The 20227-nt window shown below is 53.7% G+C and overlaps 3 protein-coding genes across 3 annotated transcripts in view; 2 read left to right on the forward strand and 1 right to left on the reverse strand.

The window, feature by feature from the left end:
• PSMD11 (proteasome 26S subunit, non-ATPase 11) overlaps positions 1-4126 on the forward strand; it is a 29644-nt gene extending 25518 nt beyond the window's left edge. The window contains exons 10-14 of the mRNA XM_007190159.3: positions 1029-1154; positions 1659-1694; positions 1959-2010; positions 2310-2452; positions 2571-4126. Of these exons, the coding sequence (XP_007190221.1) occupies positions 1029-1154; positions 1659-1694; positions 1959-2010; positions 2310-2452 (357 nt within the window). The 3' untranslated portion in view covers positions 2571-4126. The remainder of the gene's footprint in view (positions 1-1028; positions 1155-1658; positions 1695-1958; positions 2011-2309; positions 2453-2570) is intronic.
• Positions 4127-7718: 3592 nt separating this feature from the next.
• On the forward strand, positions 7719-12342 carry CDK5R1 (cyclin dependent kinase 5 regulatory subunit 1). The gene is made up of 2 exons (XM_057537060.1): positions 7719-8213; positions 8534-12342. The coding sequence occupies exon 2, from the start codon at positions 8674-8676 to the stop codon at positions 9595-9597; it is 924 nt and encodes a 307-aa protein (XP_057393043.1). The 5' UTR covers positions 7719-8213; positions 8534-8673; the 3' UTR covers positions 9598-12342.
• Positions 12343-13630: 1288 nt separating this feature from the next.
• Positions 13631-20227, reverse strand: part of MYO1D (myosin ID) — a 355807-nt gene continuing 349210 nt past the window's right edge. Inside the window, exon 22 of the mRNA XM_007190161.2 lies at positions 13631-15777. Within this exon, the coding sequence (XP_007190223.1) occupies positions 15621-15777 (157 nt within the window). The 3' untranslated portion in view covers positions 13631-15620. The remainder of the gene's footprint in view (positions 15778-20227) is intronic.

The following is a 20227-nucleotide window of genomic DNA, read 5'->3' on the forward strand; positions in this document are numbered from 1 at the left end:
TGGTCTTAGATGTTACTTCAGCTCCAGAAATGCCAGGTCTGCTTCTCCTCTGTGGACAGAAGAGAAGTTTTGATGTGTGCATCTGGGCTGAAAGACACTTCCTTAGGACAGAAGTTCTAGGCTGGCCTTGCCTCCTGTGCCTTTCACTCAATGTTTGTGAAGGTTTGGAAAGGGAGAAAAACTTGTCTAAGCAATAGGGTGAGACTTATACTTCTCTGAGCCTCTCTCTTAGTCTGAGTATAATGACCAACTTAATTAAAACCTAGATCCAGGAAGAAAAGTAGTATGGACAGAAACTAGACCATGTGGCTCTCTGACTGTCCCCAGGGTTCATCATCTTCCTTGAGGTTCTTGCCAATTTCATTTCCTTACTTGGCATGATTTGCTTGCTTCCCTTAACACCTTATAGCACAGCTGACATGAGGCTGGGATATTGTGAGAACATTACTAAAGGTAAATAAATCACATACACAAATAAACAAAGAGTCTAGATCATTTTATCCCCAAATTTGGATGGAACACTTCTAGTAGGGATTAAAAAAAGGGTCTGTGATCAGATATTTGGGAAACACTAGGGCTAAACAAAATTAGAAAGGTACTTTGTTTTCTGTGCTGATATTCCTTATAAAACCCCAAGAGCTAGCTGTGGAATTCAGCATTTCCTATTATTTAACCTGAGAATCCCCCCTCCTCCTGCCCCCATGGAGGCCTTATTTGTTCTGTGGAATACATATTGAGAACTGCTTTTGCAGTGAATTTAGCTTGCAAGCTGAGCTGCTCTTAGGGCTTACATGGTCTGAGCTGTCAATGTGAGGCTTTTGGACGGGAAGATGGTGCCTAGGGTTAGGCTCCGTCTTTTACTTCTTTTCATTTTCTTTTGCCTTCAGTCGTGGCTGTTCTTTCATCTTCCCAAATCCTCCAGAACTACAGTCAACCATGTAGTTACAAGGGTCAGCACACTACTTAGGAAGCTGCGAGTAGCGTGACTTTCAAGTCCTTTTCTGTGCCAATCTCGGCTCTCTTGGCAGGCTCTGACAGATTACCGGGCAGAGCTCCGGGATGACCCAATCATCAGCACACACTTGGCCAAGTTGTATGATAACTTGCTGGAACAGAATCTGATCCGAGTCATTGAGCCTTTTTCCCGAGTACAGGTAAGAACCCTCTTGGGGACCCTAGCTCTTCTCTGGTGGCAGGGGGTTTCTGGCTAGGCGTCCTCACTGTAGCCACCTCCCTTCCCACACCATCCAGAGTAGGAACTCACTTCCAAGGGTGTGCCTGCTGGGCAAGAGACCCCCAAGAGCTTGGGATTTTCTTGACAGGGAATGAGAGTCAAGGAGAGGGAGGGATGCTGTGGGGTAGAGGCTGGCGAGGTTGCCCCTGCTTGTTTTCAGTACAGTCTCCGCCTGGCTTTTGCAGTCACTGTGTGTGTGGTAAACGCTTTCTGTTCTGGGTGTATGGGACAGGAGTGTATTTGTTGTCTGTAGTGATGCAGGGTAGGCAGATGGACCAAGCACAAGAGACCTAAGCACAGCCAAAGAGAATCTATCCCTGTAGAGACATTCGGCAGGATTTCAAGATACAGCACCACCCTCATCCCGATATTAGAGGCAGAAGTAAAACTTTCAGTGTTGGTGTCTTTTTACCTTTCCTTTTAGATCGAACACATATCTAGCCTCATCAAACTCTCCAAGGTAAGGAGTCCTGAGCTTGTCTTGAGGGTAGGGATGGGGAAAGGGGCATGTGGAGAGGCTGCCATTTACACCTGCTGGGCCTTATTGCAAAGCTCCCAAGCTTCTCAGTGGGGACTGGGGACCGTGGGCTGAGAGCTGCAGATGCATTGTTGCTGTTTTATTTTCAGACCGTTTGCCATAAGATCCTTTTATACAAGCCTTTCATGTCAGTATGATCTCTGACTAGTAGATGCTGGGCCCTTTAATCATGTGCTTTGATTTTAGGCCGACGTGGAAAGGAAATTATCACAGATGATTCTTGACAAGAAATTTCATGGTGAGTAACAGTCATACAGGCGAGGGGGCTGGCGGAGGTGATGAAATGGTGAAGAGGCATCATGCTCTTGTTTATCTTGAAAGAAGATGCTCCATTGTATCACCTGGTGGTCCCCTGGGATCCTTGCCCCTCTCATGCCTGCGATGAGAGTGTAATAAACATGCACGAATGGAACAGGAAGATGACTTCTGTTTCCCCTCCTTTCTGGAGAAAGTGAGGCAGCTAGGGAGTGGGCTGCTTCTCAAATGCTCATGTGTCTAATCCTTTCTTTTACCTGGGTTTGCTTGTGTTTTCTGCAGGGATCTTGGACCAGGGGGAGGGTGTCTTGATTATTTTTGATGAACCCCCAGTAGATAAAACTTATGAAGCTGCTCTGGAAACAATTCAGAACATGAGTAAAGTAGTGGATTCCCTCTACAACAAAGCCAAGAAACTGACATAGGTGAGTGCTGACTCCGGGACCCGGGCCTGGGCAGCGCTGTCTTCTGCCTGTCGAGACTGAAAGCCTCCTGGTGGCCTTGCGGCTTCCCCGATTGACACTGCTCTGTCTTCTCTTGCAGAGTTGGATCTGTAGCGGTCCTTTGGAGAGTGTGTGTGGCGGGAGAGTGAAACCTTTGGGGAAAATGCTAGGAGATTTTTTCTTTCTGTTCTACTTTTCGCTCAGAAAGTTTTTAAATCCTCATTTGGTGCATCTGTATTCCAGCCGATAGGTGTGCCAGTTTTCATGTAATCTTTACTGGCCCAACTTGGGAGTGGGGAAATTGCTTAAAAAAAGAAAAAAAAGAAAAAAAAAGGTTATTCTAAATAAAAGGAAAAAGGCTTACACTACCTAAAGCTGTGCTCTCTGCCTCCTGGGAGAGGGCCGCCAAGCCAGGCGCTCCGCCAGCCACTGGGGCTCCTAACCCACCCGCCGGGCGTCACCTCGCCTCCTCTTCAGAATTGGGTGTTCGCCTATCAAAGCAACGACTTTTTATTCTGTTTGTACTGAACCAAAACAAACAACTGTGTATAGACTGCTATTTTCCTTTTTATTTGAAATGAGGCGTTCCGGTGTCCTTTCCCCTGCCATGTGGCCCATCCCCCCGCCCTCCCCCCAACAGTGGCTCCAGCAGACTGGCCGAAGGTCCCGCCGCCGCCACCGCCGCAGCAGCACCTGCACGGCTCCGCTCCGACCTGGGAAGGAATGGGGACATGGCCAGGAGCTAGTGTCACCATGGCCACATGGGGAGCAGTGTGGGCCCTCAGGGGGCCTGCTGTGCATGTGGCTCTTTTTAACACAGTAAACTAGATTAGGTGTCAGTGTTTTAATTGCCCCTCTCCTCTGCTCTTTTCTCTCTCCCCCTCTTTCCCCTTCTCTCAACCAGGAGACCATCCCATGTCTCTCTTCCTTCCTCCTTCCCCCCTCCAGGGGAGCCAGGCTGTCTGAAATCCTTCAGCTTCTCTCCCCATCCCCCTGCTTCTCTCCTGCTGTCAGATGGATTTATTCCTTTTTTAAACAGTGAACATCGGAAATGAGACTGTGGGGTGTGTTGTTCTTTTTTTTTTTCCTCCCAATTTTTGTTTTTGGGTTTTTGAGCAACCTCATGTCCCCCTCCCAGGGAGCTTTCTTTATTTACCTCTTAGAAATGGAACGGATGGCAGGTAGAGCACTGTACTCCAGCATGCTTTGTTTTATGATGAGATTACATAGCAAGGCTTTAATGCCATTTGGGCAGGTAAGCTTCTGCACCTCTGTTGTGCTCAGCTATATTTTCTTCTTCCTCTCATTCTTCTTTGTCTTCTTTTTTCCTCTCCCCTTCCTCCTGCCTCCTTCCTGCTGGCCTCCTTTTATCTTTCTTTCCCTTTGTCAGATTATCCTTCCAGGTTTTCGTAATAAATTTATATTTTGTAAAAGGATTTTGTTGTACCAGGTTTTGCATCCTCACTGAATCTGACTGGTTTTTATTTTCCTCTCCAAAATCAGGTTTTTGTTCTCAACATCTTTCCCCATCATGTCCAGTCACTGTTTTGGTTTTGGCACCATCAATATCAAATGTACAAACGGTTCTTGCTAACCAACACCAGGTATATCTGATGTTCAGATGAGTTCCAATAAAAACAATTTTTTTTTCAAAAAGTGTCCTTTCTTGAGTGCTGGAGGGCTTCTGATCAAGTCCAGACAGCTCTGTGTAGCCTTCTAGACTGGACAAAGCTCTACTGTCTCATTTGCTTCATGGGAGACCTTTAGATCCGGGGTCAAGTGGAGGGCTTTGGGTGAGAAAGTTGGTCTGTGAGGGCTAAAATGGGAAATGGGGCTCAGTTACCTTTGTTTTTCCAAGGCATCGTGGTCCAGTGAGGACATGGGGTTTGGGTTGTAATATCCTCTGAGCCCGTTTCCTCACTTACACGACAAGTGATGGCGCTTTCTTGTTAGGTAATTGTGGTGGGAGTGTTACATGAAGTCATGGAAGTACAGGTGCCTGGAGAGCCCTGGCATTCAGTTGTGGCTTAGTTTTAGTTTTTTGGAATCTTGTTCAAAAGGATTGACTTTCATACTACCCCCCAGACCCTGGGAGTGACCTGTCATGTGAGGCTCTGGGGCCACTGGGAGGGAGGGTGGGCTCTAGCCACCAACTCCAGTCGAGCCACTCTCTGTTCTCTTTCAGTATTGTGTCTCTGTGTATAGTTTTACTTAAGGAAGAGTTGTGCTTCAATAAAGGACTTCAAAAATATTCCAAAGAGATCAAGAGCCCGAGCAGTGGGGGGAGGGCAGTCCCAGGAGCTCAGTGGGGCAGCAACCTTCTCTTCATCTCCCTGGGCAGGTCTGCTGACTTCCTGCAGACCCGTGCTGTCCAGTGTGTGGCCATGAGCCCCATATGGCTGTTGAGTCCTTGAAATTGTGGCTAGTTCAAGCTGTGATGCCCTGCAAATGTAAACAAACCAGACTTTGAAGAATGTGAAAAAAGAATGAAAAATTGCTCAACTTCTTTTTTATATATGTTGAAATATTTTGAGCATTTATTGGGTTAAATGTACTATTAAAATATACCTGTTTCTTTAACTTTTTTAATGTGGCTGCTAGAAAATAATTACCTACGTGGCTTGCATTTGTGGCTCATGGTTTCTTTTGGACAGCGCTGCTCCAGACCTCGAGGGACTGCTTCCCCTCCCAGGCCTCGATAAGCTGCATCTAGGTGCAGCTGAGAGGGTGGGGTGGCCACGGGCTAGCATGGGCCTGGCTCCCTCACTTATGGGCCCTTCCTGGCACCAGGCTTCACGGTGCCTGGGCTTCCTTGTGTGTTAATGAGATCCTGATGGCGTTGGGAGCGGCGGCTGCGGCCCTTGGCTGTGGAGCCCTGCTGCATGCTAGTTACGTAACCTGTGCTGCCCAGAGAGGCCACTAGATGCTGCTCTGTGATGCCTGAGAGAACAAAGCACGACTTCCTCAGGAGCCAGGGCTCAGACCTGCTTTATTTGGAACCCTTTCTGGGAGCTGGCTGGCTGGGGCCTTGGCCTCCCTTCCTCAGAGTGGTATGGGAAGGGGGCATGCAGAGGATGGGAACTCTGCATGGACATCCCAGCCGTGCATGTAACACGCAGGCTGGCTTTTCCGGCAGCTAGAGATACACTATAGGATAAAGAGGCTGATTGATGGGGGTGGGATTTGGAGAGCTTCCCTGCAGTTCTCTGGTGAAGACTGGGAAGAAAACAGCTGTGCATCATTCATCCAGGTCTGCCTCCTGGGTCCTTGATCTGCCATTTTTGGCAGATGGTAGCTCTTCCTTCTTTGCTTCGCAGTTGGAGAAGTACTGGGAGCTTGGACGGGGAGGGGGGTGGTTGGTGTGTTGAGTGAGCAGAGGAGTGGTGTGGTGCCTCAAAACAGGCAGAGCAGGCACAACACGGGTGGACAGGGTTCAGGGTTCTTCGGTCACAAAAGCCACTGTGCTGGCAGTGCCATCCCATTCATGCTCTGCTGCACACACGACTTTGCCTCTGACAAGTGTGAGGAGGTTGGAGTGGTTCTGCCAAGAGCTCTTTTTGAAGGTAGTAGGGGAGAGCTGGCTGGACAAAGGCAAGAGAGGACGCAGGCTGGAAAAGGCCCAGGCCAATGTGGGCGTCCATGGTTTGGGAAATGGGGTGGGGTGAAGTGGAGCTTGGTACTGCCCACCATGAATTGGAATAGTTAGTATTGAAATTTTGTAGGTACAGGTAAGTACAGGGCGGCTCCAGATAGTTCTGAGGGGTGGATTACAGGCTTAGAAATCTAAGCATATTTCGGGAAGTGGAAAGCACTTAACCCCTGCTCAACATAGGAAAGGCAATGTGGACAAGGGCCAACTCAGGAGCTGGGCCTCCATTAGGGGCAGGATGAAAAAAGGCTGGGGTCCAACTTTGCCTTAGGAAGAGAGTCATTGGGCCAGTGGACCTGGAGGAGATTGAGTCTTAAGAGCTCCTCACTATGGAGGACAGCTGCATTTGAAGAGCAGGTAGGGGTTGTACACGGAGGAATGTTCAGAGGGAGGGGCACACTGGGCTAAGGGCCTGCCTTTATCTTCTACGTTAAGATGACAGCTACTGTGGATGTTTCTCAAGGACTCTACAAGAAGTAGCCTTCTGGGTACAGAGTGATGCATTTCCCACTATATGGTCACCAAGGCCCCTAAAGCTTTGTTGCCACTATTGACAGAGGAATCTCTGGGTAGTACTTTAGCAAATTCTAGTACTTTCTGATGATGGTAGCATTGTTTGATACCAGATTTCTTTACTGCGTAGAGCAGTTGGCAGAACTGGCACAGGTTGTGCGCTGGAGTGAGTGGTCTGGGAGTCGGGGGATTGGGTGTTCCCTGGATTGCCACTTCCTCATCACCAGGTCCAGAGGCGGTAATTTGGATTAAGGTATGGTTTAAGTCTCCTGTTTCCCAGGTTTGTGGTCAAATCTGAGTCAAATCTCCAGAACTAAACTAAAAGAATAACAAATGAAGAATAGCCTTTGTGAAGGATCTGGATTCTTGTTCCTTGTGAGAGGAAAAGTTCTTATTAGAACCAGAGTTTTACTCAGAATTTAATTTTATGGGCACCGAATCTTCAAATTATATATGCTTAGCATGAAAAATATTTAAATCAGCAGATCAGAGGCTGGTTGGAGAAGCAGTTGCTTCAGTCGTTCTATAACAGGTAAGAGGGCCGGTGGAAATTTTGAGGTCACATTTGTGATGGGCTCAGTATTGGCCCTTCTCTGGGGCAGCGACCGAGCCAGGAGCCTCAGGGCTCTGTCCCAGGTGTGGTGTGGGAAGGCCAGTCGCTCTGTACCTGGGCCGTGGGCATTTACCTGGGATGGGGCAACGGAGATCCCGGAGGGAAAGGCACTCAAAACTGATGGGACAGTCCCCTCGGGATGCTCGGGGCACTCAGGCGGCCTCAGCAAAGGCTTAGCCTCTCCCCACCTTGCTCCCTGAGCTCCCTAGCTTCCTTCCCCGGGGACGAGGAGGTTAAATGGAAGGAGGCTGCTCGGGGTCCTAGCCTCCGTGGATGGCTTCTCTGGCGGCCAGGGCGAGGACGCGGCCGAGGGCGGCCCCGCGGCCCGCAGCTGCCGGAGCCGCGGCGGGAACAAAGGCAGCACGTGTCTGGGCGGGGCGGCGGGCGGGGTCGGCCCTCGGCCCCGCCCCGCCCGGAGCTTCCCCACCCGCCCGAGCTCGGCTGCGCTGTACGCCCGCGCCTCACACGGCTGGGCTGTTGGTGGCGGGGCGGCGCCGAGAGGGCTGCAAGCAGTGCGGGAGGGGGACGGCCCCGCGGGGCGGGGCGGTGCCGCGAGTACCCGCCGCCCGGGCCCGGGTCCTGGATGGGGCGCGGCGAGTAGAGCGGCGCCTGGGGCTCGCGGCCGTGTCGCTGCCAGCACCGCGCGCAGCTGATGTTGAGCACGGCGGCGGCTCCGGTTCCCGGGCGAGACCAGGCCTGGCCGGTCCTGCGCGTGGGCCGCGCGCGCGCCCGAGAGGGAGGCCGCTGAGGTGCGCGCCGGGGCGGGCGCGGGCGCGGCGGCGGCGAAGGCGGCCGAGCGGGGGGCGGGGCCGCGGCGCCTGCAGAACCTTGGACAGAAGCTCCGGAGCCGCCGCCGCCACCGCCGCCGCTGAGCGCGAGCCCCGCCGAGCCCCACCGAGCGCCGGGACCGCGGCGTCGAGCCGCGGCGCGCATTGCGGAGGGTGCAGAGCGCAGGAGCCACCTGCTCGGTAAGCCTGCGCCTCGGGCCGTCCGCTGTCCCCGGGGAGCCGGGCCGGGGTCGCGGCCGCGCGCGGTGTCGAGGCGGGGTCCCCGGCCGCCTCCGCCGGTTCCCGGTCCCCCGCGCTGCCATCCGGACCCCGGCGGGCGCGGGTGCCGGTGCCGCAGTGGAGCGGCCGGGTTGCGGCGCGGGGGCGAGGGCGGGGCCGTGCCGGCCGGGGAAGGCCTGGGCGCGGGTCCGGGGCCAGGTCCGCGGGGCCGCCGAGGCCGGGGCGGAGGAGCGCGACGCGAGCCCCGCCTGGTGCTGAGAACCATCTTGTTTTCCACACAGATCCGAAGGGGCGGCACGCGACCCCGGGAGCGCCCCCGGCCTCCCCCTGGTCGCCTCGGGCTCGGTGAGCTGTTTCGTCCCTCTGGCCGGCAGGCTGGGCGCGCAGGGGCGCAGGTCCCCGCCCGGCGCGCAGCGGCACCATGGGCACGGTGCTGTCCCTGTCCCCCAGCTACCGGAAGGCCACGCTGTTTGAGGATGGCGCGGCCACGGTGGGCCACTACACGGCCGTGCAGAACAGCAAGAACGCCAAGGACAAGAACCTGAAGCGGCACTCTATCATCTCCGTGCTGCCTTGGAAGAGGATCGTGGCCGTGTCGGCCAAGAAGAAGAACTCCAAGAAGGTGCAGCCCAACAGCAGCTACCAGAACAACATCACGCACCTCAACAATGAGAACCTGAAGAAGTCGCTGTCGTGCGCCAACCTGTCCACGTTCGCCCAGCCCCCACCGGCGCAGCCGCCCGCACCCCCTGCCAGCCAGCTCTCGGGCTCCCAGACGGGGGTCTCCTCCTCCGTCAAGAAGGCCCCGCATCCTGCCGTCACCTCCGCAGGGACGCCCAAACGGGTCATCGTCCAGGCGTCCACCAGCGAGCTGCTGCGCTGCCTGGGTGAGTTTCTCTGTCGCCGGTGCTACCGCCTGAAGCACCTGTCCCCCACGGACCCTGTGCTCTGGCTGCGCAGCGTGGACCGCTCGCTGCTCCTGCAGGGCTGGCAGGACCAGGGCTTCATCACGCCCGCCAACGTGGTCTTCCTTTACATGCTCTGCCGGGATGTCATCTCCTCCGAGGTGGGCTCCGACCACGAGCTCCAGGCCGTCCTGCTGACCTGCCTGTACCTCTCCTACTCCTACATGGGCAATGAGATCTCCTACCCGCTCAAGCCCTTCCTGGTGGAGAGCTGCAAGGAGGCCTTTTGGGACCGCTGCCTCTCCGTCATCAACCTCATGAGCTCCAAGATGCTGCAGATCAACGCCGACCCCCACTACTTCACACAGGTGTTCTCCGACCTGAAGAACGAGAGTGGCCAGGAGGACAAGAAGCGGCTCCTCCTAGGGCTGGACCGGTGAGCCCGCTAGCCTGCATCACGGCTCAAGGATTCAATTCATTTTTAAAAATTTATTATTAAATCAGATTTTGTGTACAGTATGTGTCTAGCGAAGCCACCAAGGGCCTCTCCCTTCCCACCTTCTCTCCTTGGGGTTTTCTTCAGCCCTGCCAAGAACTCTGGATGCTTTTGAACTCCCGAACCTTGTGCAAAATTCAGAAGATGTATTCAGAGCCACCCTGGCTCCTGATCTCTCACTTTGGGGAATTCAAAGGACTGACCTGCCTCTGCCGCCTGTGCTCTCGCTGGACCATCTGCTCCCCACAGCCAGGCAGCCCAGAGAGGAATTGGAGTTTCTGGTTGGAGGCCCTTTTCCGGGTCCCGTTTTGGGTCCTCCGTTCTCCCAGAGGCTCCTGGAGCCAGCCACCCTGACCGAGCCGCATGTGGGGCTGTGAGGCAAGATGCCCGTGGCCCTGGGACAGCCTCTTCAATTGAGGGGAAGCCGGCCTGGTGCAAAGATGGTGTCCTGTCGTTTGACCGTGCACGCCCCTGGTTTGCTCTTTTTTCTTTTTTAGGGAGAAGGGCTTTCCTTTCGTGGAGACGTGGAACTCGCCCCCCTCCCCCTGCTCCCAGCGGTGTTGGCAGTGTTGGTTAACGAGCTGGTTTGACTCATTAAGTTCTTTCATTTGGGTCCCAGCTCTAAAGGGGTGGGGTGAAGCTGGGGACAACTCCTTTCCTGGGTGAATTTTTCATTTGAATCATGCAGCTTAGTCACCCTGTGGTGAAGGCCAGGACAGCTTCAGGTGCCCATTGTCAACAGCCTGCCTTCTGGGCAGGTGGGGTTGCCATGCCTGGGACTGAGCCGGTGCCCACCTAAGGGCTAAGGCCTCTTGCTGGTGCACGTGACGTTTGTCCTGCAGAGCTGCGGGGGGGTGGGGGTTGATGTCAGGGATCAGGGTGATGTGGTAGTGGTAGTGAGGTACCCCCGCCCTCACCCCTGTTGATTTAAAGCTGTTCCCAAACAGTTCAGTTTCTTCTGAAGGTGAAGCCTTGTCCCGAAAGGCCCAGTGAGACAGCTGGATCTTGGAGACAATTAACAAGACGGGAGCAGAACTCCTGATTGCCTGCTGATTCTACAACTGATCAATTGCAGCTGCTGGTTTTGGTTTCCACCTTAGCCTGGTTGGTGGCTGTAAAAACACATGATGTGTACTTAATCAATTTTCTTTCTAATTCTCCCAGATCGGTGGCTTGGGGCTTGGGAGAGGACCAAGAGAAGGGAGCAAGTCTTCCTCTGTCCCTTCGGCTTTGGGGAACAAAGACTGATGTGAAGATGCTACAGAGAATTCTCTCTTCCAGTCCCGGTCCCCCAGGGGGTGCTGGAAGGAGAGGCTGGGGGGAGGCAGGGGGCTGTTTTACATAGGATTAGCTTCCAGGTGGCTGCCGATTTCAGCAGAAGCACTACTGAAATTCACAGAAAAAAGAAAAAGCTGTGAAATTGAGGTCCCGATTTAATAGGCCCGGAGCCGAGCCTGCGGGCCCGTGGTGCTCCCGAGGAAGAGGGCCTGCCCGAGCGGGAGAGCATTGGCTGCAGCTGCGCCCCGAGGCCCACGCTGAGCCTTTCTCGGCCGGTCAGCCAGATAACCTGCCGCGGGGCTGGAAGGAGCCTGCGGCTGCTGGCGCGGACCTCGCCGCGGCGTCTCTTCTCTGCTGGAGTTGCCACCCAGCCCGTCTGTGCAGATCCTGCTGCCATGTGTGACCTGAGGTAGGAGGCCCGTGGGGGCAGCGGGCCCTGGCGGCACACGAGAGGGGGGTCCGGGTGCCAACTCTGAAGAGCAGGGGCGTGGGTCTGTAGTCGCTCCTTCGCGGGCTGCGCTGGGCCTGAAACTGCGGGAAGGCGCATCCGCAGGATTCCAGTTTTGTGTGTTTCCTTCTCTCTCTCTCCATATTTATTTTTTTAAGTTTTGGAGGCGGTGCAAATTTCAGGAGTGGTTGGGGACTAAGGAAAGAACTCTCTAGTTCCATCAATATGAAGCCTGGTGGGGTCTCCTCCCTCCCTTGCACTGGTCATCAGTATTGTGTAAAGGAACTGATATACTTGAGTGTGCAAGCAATGAACCCATTTGACATGCTGCTATGAAGACTACTTTTAGAACAATTAAAAAAAAAAGGAAAAAACTAACCTACAAAAAAAAAAAAACACCTTTATTCTTTCATTGTTGCTTTTACAGTGATATTGTGCATGCAAACCAGGAGCATTTTGTGTCTTAAGAAAAATAATCTTAGAACAGATGGCTGTGAAAACTACACCCGTGCACAGAACAAGTCACAGGAATAATAGTTCAGGATTTGGTTTTTCTCTTTTTCTTGTAAACCTGAAGGGTTGATATATTCTTTCCATGCAGTTATTAGAACTTAGTTTTGTTCCAGCAGTTGTTAAACTTGCAATGAAAAGAAAATGTGCCATTTTTTTCACTCAGAATTATTCATAGCTGTATATTTGAAACTGCTAATTACACACGTGCGATGTATGTTGGTTTTTTAGTGCAATTTCTTCTGTAGCTATTCTTTGACCAAACTGTGGGTGTTGTTAATATTAATTTATATTTGTCTCATTTTGTATGTATGCGTAGCGTGTTTGTAAGTATGTGTGGTTTATAATCTGACAAGGTCATGAAGCTCAGTTTGGCTGTAATTTAATTCCCCTTCCCTTATTTTTATTTATTTTTGTACTGTGCTGAGTCAATAAAATGCACTGAGCATCCATTACATAGACCTTTTCTGTGGGCACATCCTTCACGAGCAGGCTGGGGGCCCCTCTTATAAATGATTCCTGCGCTCCAAACATAATTGGATTGCACTGTGGGGGAGGGGAGTATGGGAGGAGGGAGGGTTAGGGGGAGGGGCCTTAACAAGCGCGTTCATGTTAAGGTGATTAAGAAAGAAGCACAGGTTAAGTCAATTCTGGTTTCTCAGGAGTTGCTCTCCAAAGGCTCCCTTGGCTTGGCGGAGCTGGGTGACCGGGACCTCCAGCCAGAGGGTCGGGCCCAGGCATGGCCTGGTGAGGGCTGGCTCAGCGGGTCCTGCAGGGCACCCGGCTTGGCACTAAGGCTGCTGCTCCAGGTGTTCTGGGCCCGGCTCTGCTCGTGGCCCACGGCCCAGAGGCTCCCAGGCCAGCAGGGGCCCGTGTGGCTCAACCCCACCAGCCTAGCTCTGTGCAGGTTTCTGAAAGAGAGAACTCCAGCCCCGGGGCTCCCAGATAAGCAGCTACCCTAGCCTCTAATTGTGGCAAGGGTGGGTCCCCCTACTGGTTGTACTGCCAGCGGTCTGTGCCCACTCACGCCACCACCCTGAGCCGCTGGGACCTGGCGTTTTGGATTTGGTCCCCCCCCTCCAATCTCCCTGGCCCTGTGCCCCGCTGGCTGGAGCTGCCCTGGGCCTGGGGGCGGGGCGCGTTGCACCTGCTCAAGTGGCACCTTGGAAGCTGTCAGCCTTGTGATCAGGGCACCTCCTTTGTCTGACTCAGAAGCCATCACTGTGGGCTCTGTCCCGCCAGTGACTGGGGACCCGGTAGCATCCTCTGGCTGCGGGGCCCTTGGGTGCTGGGGATGCCCCGTCTCCCCGCAGGGCCTTGCTTGCCTGTAGCTCCCTGACCCCAACCTGAGGGCTCGGGGAGAGGCTGACCAGCCACGGTTCACTCAGACCTCTCCTCGAACTGCAGCCCTGGGGATCCCAGCCTTGCCTTTATTCTATACGTGCTTTGATTTCAGTAAACCTGAAAGCAATGAGCTTCGAGTCTAGTGCACAGGCCTCAAAATGGTGGGAGAAAGTGTTTGGATTTAACTCCACTGCCTGTCCGCCTCCTGGCTCCTCCTCCCCACAGCTGCTCACTCACTACTGAATACTTTTCATCAACAGCCCCACGTAAACTAGCCTCCATTTTTACCTGATTTGTGTTTAATGCTCCCTTCCATCCTCTGGGATAACAGTTGAGTTTATAGAAGCCAGAATTTCACAACTGTACATATAGTTTTCAATTCAAAGAGCAGAACACCTTTAAATGTAAGATTTAATGCTTTATTGCTCTTGATGATAAATCAAAATATGCTTTAGAAATAAAGTTAATTTAATGGAAAATAGGAATATACGCACCAAACCATAAAACCGCATTTAATTAAATCAAAAGAAACACTTCATTGCATACAATCACTGTGTCCTCCTGCTTTCCCCTCAGCACTGTGATCACACCTGAAATTCTTTCTTCACTTGCCACACACTGTGACTTCCTGTAGGACATCATGAAAAAGTACTTGTGGACGGCGGTGGTGCTCTGGCTGAGGGCTCAGGGACCAGAGGCGACACCAAAACGTGGGAGGGCAGGACTCCAGACCCCGTCCTCTCCAGCCTCTGAACGGCACTCGTTTGGCATGTTCTTTTTGGTGTGTCTAAAACATACATTTCCATGTATCTAGTAAAGCAACAAGTTTGGGGAAACGAGTGGAAAGGAGAGGTGATGTTCCAGTTAAGATGGATCGATAGTGTCAAGGCGATTGGCAAAGCTACGGGCGCTGCTGAACGGGGTCCCGTGCGGGCAGCTGACCAGGCTTGGAGGATGAATGGGTTTCCAAGGCCAGGATGCCAGCGGGGCTCTTTGCTGTGCACTGCACGGGGTGAGAATGTGCTCGAGCCCTGGGAAGCAGGGGTGGGGCAGCCGCGAGACCAAGCTGCTGGGACCGCCTGGGAGCCGGCCAGGGGGCCGCGGCAGGCACAGGAGGTGGCACCTGGTATGCTTTGTGGGTCGGCGTGGCAGGAGGGGAGCACAGAGGGGGGTGGCAGGGGGAGCCTCTGTGGCAGAAAGCGAAGAAAACGTCAGCACATCCCTCTGACACCCGGCCTGCCTCCTCCTGGGGCGTGGGCTCACCCTCAGCCCCCTGACCACAGTGGGTGCCTGAGTCTTTCCTTTTTTTAAGGCTCCAGGCCGGGAGGCCCGGGCTGCCCAGGGGTGTGTGGCGTCCTCCTCGGCTGAGGCCCAGAGGAGGGTGGTCCTGGGAGCATCTGGAGCACACGCGCTCTCTGCTGGGCAGGGACTGGCAAGGCGGCGGCTCTCCTGGCCTGGCCTGCAGTGCCAGGACCCCCGCACTGTTTCTGTCGCTCCACTTCCCCAAGTTCCTGGGGCTCAGACCCTCTCACCCCAGTCCTGGTTCTCCACATGAGTGTGAGGCAGAGGTGTCTGGAGGGGCAACTTCCAAACCCCCGAGTGCTCCCCTGCTCTCCGCCCACCATTCTATTTTCTTTATTAATTAGCGTTCCTGACACGAGTGTGGGCACAGCAGACATGATATCTGATTAGCAAGCTGCAAAAATAAGTGTAAGACAACCACGGCCCAGGCTGCGCGGTGAAGTAAGGTGATCCCTGGAGCAGCCCCTGCGCTGCGCTCTCTGGGGAGGTGGCCACGGGGCTGGGGGCAGGCTCTGGGCAGGACAGACTGCCGGCCCTTGGCTCCTGGGCTGAGGGGCTGGCCCTACAGGTGAACCTGCTCACCTGGTGGCCTTGGCTGGCTGCTGGCGGGGAGGGGGTCCACGAGGAGCTGAGAAGCTCCCTGAGCCAGGGCATGGGGCTGCCATCACCCTGGGGAGAGGGCAGCTGGGCCCAGGGAGACAGGAGGGCTACCTCCCCAGCTCCCCTCCCCCACACCTCCCCCGACCCGGGGGCATGGCTTTGGCTAGAAGCTGCATCCGGGCTCCCCAACCCCTCGCCTTGCAGGGCCAGCTGCTGGTCACGGGGTCAGGCAGGCTGACCTGGCCTGGCAGCGGGCGGCCTTCACTGACTGCAGGGGAGCTGTAGTCGGGGCGTGGCTAGGGGCTGGACAGGACACGGGGTCTTTGGTTTGCTGAGGGGGCTGTGGACAGTTGCGACCGAGGAAGACGGAGGCCAAAGGCGGAAAGCTGGGGGTGGGCCTCGCGGAGGGGCCGCAGGGGAGGCGGGGGCCCCTCCCAGCGTGGAGCCTAGCGGGCGGGCTTCGGGCGGCCCCACCTCCCTGCGCATCAGTTGCCTGGCACACTGAGGATGAAGCCCGAGCGGTTCTTGGTGAAGTCGGGCTGCGGCTGGTTGAGCCGCGTCTCCACGGAGACGGTGCACTTCTTCCCGTGCAGGCTGCATTGCACAGGGTTGGTGACGTTGACTTGCAGGTGGCGCTTCTCACTGGAAGGACCGAAAAGAAGACAGGCGGTTAGCAGGGGGCCCAGGTGGGAGAGTCTCCCCGGCATGCCCCTGGGCCTCACAGGCGTCTCCAGGCCAGGGCACAGAGAGGATGAGGGCGGGAGAGAAGGTGCTGGGCTGCGGTCCCGAACCAAAGCCATCGGGGAGCCAGGGCCCGAGGTTCAGGCGCTGCCGGGCTCCTGAGAACCCGCGTGTGGGGCAGCACAGGGCGGGGAGCCACGGCCACCACCCTCTGGCCTGAGGCTGAGGACCAGGCACTGGGCTTTAGATGTCAGCGGGGGGGTGTCACAGCACGGGGCTCTGATGCCACTGTTTATCAGTTCTCTCTGATGGCAACACGGAGCCGGGGGGCGCTGCGTCCAGGGATAAATGGAGACTCTTCCCTGCACGTGGTACCCGACTACGACGATGAGAGAAATGTCTTCTGTGAGTCCCGGCTCGGCCCTGCCTGTCGCGGGTCCCGCTGTTAGAACCGGTCGGACGTCAGATTCCCGGAGGCCGGGAAGGTGGGAGGGAGGGTCAGCGGTGCTTCTACCTGTGTGGCCGGCAGCGTGCGGGGCAGGAGCGCGTTCCCCTGCCCAGGAGCCACACGGCCCTGCAGGCCCAGGGGGGCTTCTTCCCACCTGCTGAGCAGTCGGAGGGCGCGGAGTGCCGGCGGAGTGGTTGCGCACCTGCTGGGTAGGAGCAGCTCGTCCTCGGGCGCCTGGCCGGGCGCTGAACGCACTTCAGATGCCGCCGGTGGAAGAGCTGGGAGACTCATCGGTTGGCACAGTCCAGCGCTGCGCCTCGTGCCTCAGCGGCCTTCTCTGCGCTGGGAGGCGAGAGGAGAAGGCCCTGTTCCCTGTGCTCTGAACGCCTTCATTTCCCCAGGGCGGCGCTGGGGGCGGGCGGGCCGGGCTCCCTGGATGGCTGTTGCTCTCGGCGTCGGACAGGGGATGCCAAGGGTCAGACGGCAGGGGAGGCCGGCACAACTGTGCGTCCGCCCGCCTGGCCCAGGGGACAGGGAGGCACTGCCCAGCACCGGCTGGCTTGGGCGGCACCATCACTCAGACCCACTTTCTGCAGGAAGGGGGCCCGCGGGCAGTGGCGCTCTTGGCCTCTGAGTGCCCAGAACACTGGGCTGGGCTGTGTTGGAGCGCCCAGGGGGCAGGGATGGAGATGTTCTTAGGGGCTTTCCTCATGGCTGTTTCCTACCTGTTTTTTTTTTTTTTAATTTATTTATTTTTATTATTTATTTTTGGCTGCATTGGGTCTTCGTTGCTGCGTGCGGGCTTTTCTCTAGTTGCGGCGAGTGCGGGCTACTCTTCGTTGCAGTGCACGTGCTTCTCATTGCGGTGGTTTCTCTTGTTAGGAGCACAGGCTTTAGGCACGCGGGCTTCAGTAGTTGTGGCTCGCGGGGTCTATAGCGCAGGCTCCGTAGTTGTGGCGCACAGGCTTAGTTGCTCCGCGGCATGTGGGATCCTCCTGGGCCAGGGTTCGAACCCGTGTCCCCTGCATTGGCAGGCAGATTCTCAACCACTGCGCCACCAGGGAAGCCCCCTGTCTTGTTAAACATCTTGTAGAAACAGAAAATGAACACAAGAGGAGACCCGTGGTTATCTCTCGTGGGCATTAGGTATCTGATGCTTAATGTCTTGTTAGCTGCAGCTAAAACCTTGGCTTAGGACTGCTATTTTTAACCAGACTTGGACATAAAAATAGCAGAGCCCACTGGAGGCAGTGACTCGGGCACCTCTCCATTCCTGCGGGAGCCAGGCTGCCCTGGGGGTAGATGCACAGCCCGTGATCTGGGTGAGGGGGTCCTTCGACCCTCATCCGGGCCCTCTTGCTGGCCTGGAGCAAGCAAAGCCCCAGCACTGCAGCCCTGAGTGGCCCTGCCCTGATTCCCTGCCTGTCTCCGTGGGGCTGCCGTGGGATTTGGGCAGAAGAGAGGGGGGTGAGTGGTTCCATGTGCTGAGGGCAGGAAGAAGAACTGGCTTTCTGGTCTGAAAAGCTAGGCAGCTAAGCAACCCCCGGCTGGTGCCGTCCACACTGCCATCAACAGACAACAAAGTAAGACAACATGGATTGAGTTTGCTTCCTCAATAAGTCAAACACAGAATTACCACACGACCCAGCAATTCCACTCCTGGATATATACCCAAAAGAAGTGAAAATAGGTGTTCAAACAAAAACTTGTACAGGGATGTTTATAGCAGCATTATTTACAACAATGCAGAAAAAGCTTTTGATAAAATTCAACACCCATTTATGATAAAAACTCTTCAGAAAGTGGGCATAGAGGGAACATACCTCAACTTAATAAAGGCCATATAAATGGGAGGGAAGTCCAAACGGGACGGGATATCTGGATGTGTATGGCTGATTCATTTTGTTGTGCAGTGGAGGCTAATGCAACATTGTAAAGCAACCATACTCCTATAAAAATTAAAAAAAAAAAAAGGCCATATATGACAAACTCACAGCTAACCTCATACTCAATAGTGAAAATCTGAAAGCATTTCCTCCAAGATCAGGAACAAGACAAGGATGCCCACTCTCACCACTTTTATTCAACATAGTTTTGGAAGTCCTAGCCACAGCAATCAGAGAAGAAAAAGAAATAATAGGAACCCAAACTGGAAAAGAAGTAAAACTGTCACTGTTCGCAGATGACATGATACTAAACATGGAAAATCCTAAAGATGCTACCAGAAAACTACTAGAGCTCATCAGTGAATTCAGTGAAGTTGCTGGGTACAAAATTAATATACAGAAATCTGTTGCATTTCTATACACTAACAATGAAATATCAGAAAGAGAAATTAAGGAAACAAACCCATTTACAATCACATCAAAAAGAATAAAATACCTAGGAATAAACCCACCTAAGGAGGCAAAAGACCTGTACTCCAAAAACTGTAAGACACTGATGAAAGAAACGGAAGGCCACCCAAACAAATGGAAAGATATACTGTGTTCTTGGATTGGAAGAATCAATATTGTTAAAATGACTGTACTACCTCAGGCAATCTACAGACTCAATGCAATCCCTATCAAATTACCAATGGCATTTTTCATTTGTTCTAGTTCACAGAACCTATCAAATTACCAATGGCATTTTTCATTTGTTCTAGTTCACAGAACTTAAATTTTTAAATTTGTATGGAAACACAAAAAGCCCTGAATAACCAAAGCAACGTTGAGAAAGAAGAACAGAGCTGGAGGAATCATGCTCCCTGACTTCAGACTGTACTACAAAGCTACAGTAATCAAAACAGTATGGTACCGGCACAAAAACAGAAATATAGATCAATGGAACAGGATAGAAAGCCCAGAAATAAACCCACACACTTATGGTCAATTTGGTCTATGACAGAGGAGGTCAGAATATACAGTGGAGAAAAGACAGTCTCTTCAATAAGTGGTGCTGGGAAAACTGGACACCTACATGTAAAAGAATGAAACTAGAACATTCTCTAATACCATATACAAAAATAAACTCAAAATGGATTAAAGACCTAAATGTAAGACCGGATACTATAAAACTCCTATTATATGCCCAGGAGTGGGACTGCAGGGTCATATGGCAGCTCTATTTTTAGTTTTTAAAGGAACCTCCATACTGTTCTCCATAGTGGCTGTACCAATTGACATTCCCAACAACAGTGTAGGAGGGTTCCTTTTTCTCCACACTCTCTCTACCATTTATTATTTGTAGACCTTTTGAAGATGGCCATTCTGACTGATGTGAGGTGATACCTCATTGTAGGTTTGATTTGCATTTCTCTAATAATTAGCACATCTTTTCATGTGCCTTTTGGCCATCTGTATGTTTTTTTAAAATTATTTTAATTTTAATTTATTTTTTAGCTGCATTGGATCTTCGTTGCTGCATGCGGGCTTTCTCTAGTTGCAGCGAGCAGGGGTTACTTTGTTGCGGTGCGCGGGCTTCTCATTGCAGTGGCTTCTCGTTGCAGAGCACGGGCTCTAGGCCCATGGACTTCAGTAGTTGCAGCACGCAGGCTCAGTAGTTGTGGCACATGGGTTCAGTAGTTGTGGCTCGCAGGCTCTAGAGCACAGGCTCAGTAGTGTGGTGCATGGGCTTAGCTGCTCCGCAGCATGTGGGAAATTCCCGGACCAGGGCTGGAACCCATGTCCCCTGCATTGGCAGGCGGATTCTTAACCACTGCGCCACCAGGGAAGTCCCTGTACGTCTTCTTTGGAGAAATGTCTGTTTAGGTCTTCTGCCCATCTTTTTTAAAAAAATTTTATTTATTTATTTATTTATGGCTGTGTTGGGTCTTCGTTTCTGTGCGTAGGGCTTTCTCTAGTTGCGGCAAGTGGGGGCCACTCTTCATCGCGGTGCGCGGGCCTCTCACTATCACGGCCTATCTTGTTGCGGAGCACAGGCTCCAGATGCGCAGGCTCAGCAATTGTGGCTCATGGGCCT

The sequence above is a fragment of the Balaenoptera acutorostrata genome, chromosome 20, assembly GCF_949987535.1.
Source record: "Balaenoptera acutorostrata chromosome 20, mBalAcu1.1, whole genome shotgun sequence".
Taxonomy (NCBI): domain Eukaryota; kingdom Metazoa; phylum Chordata; class Mammalia; order Artiodactyla; family Balaenopteridae; genus Balaenoptera; species Balaenoptera acutorostrata.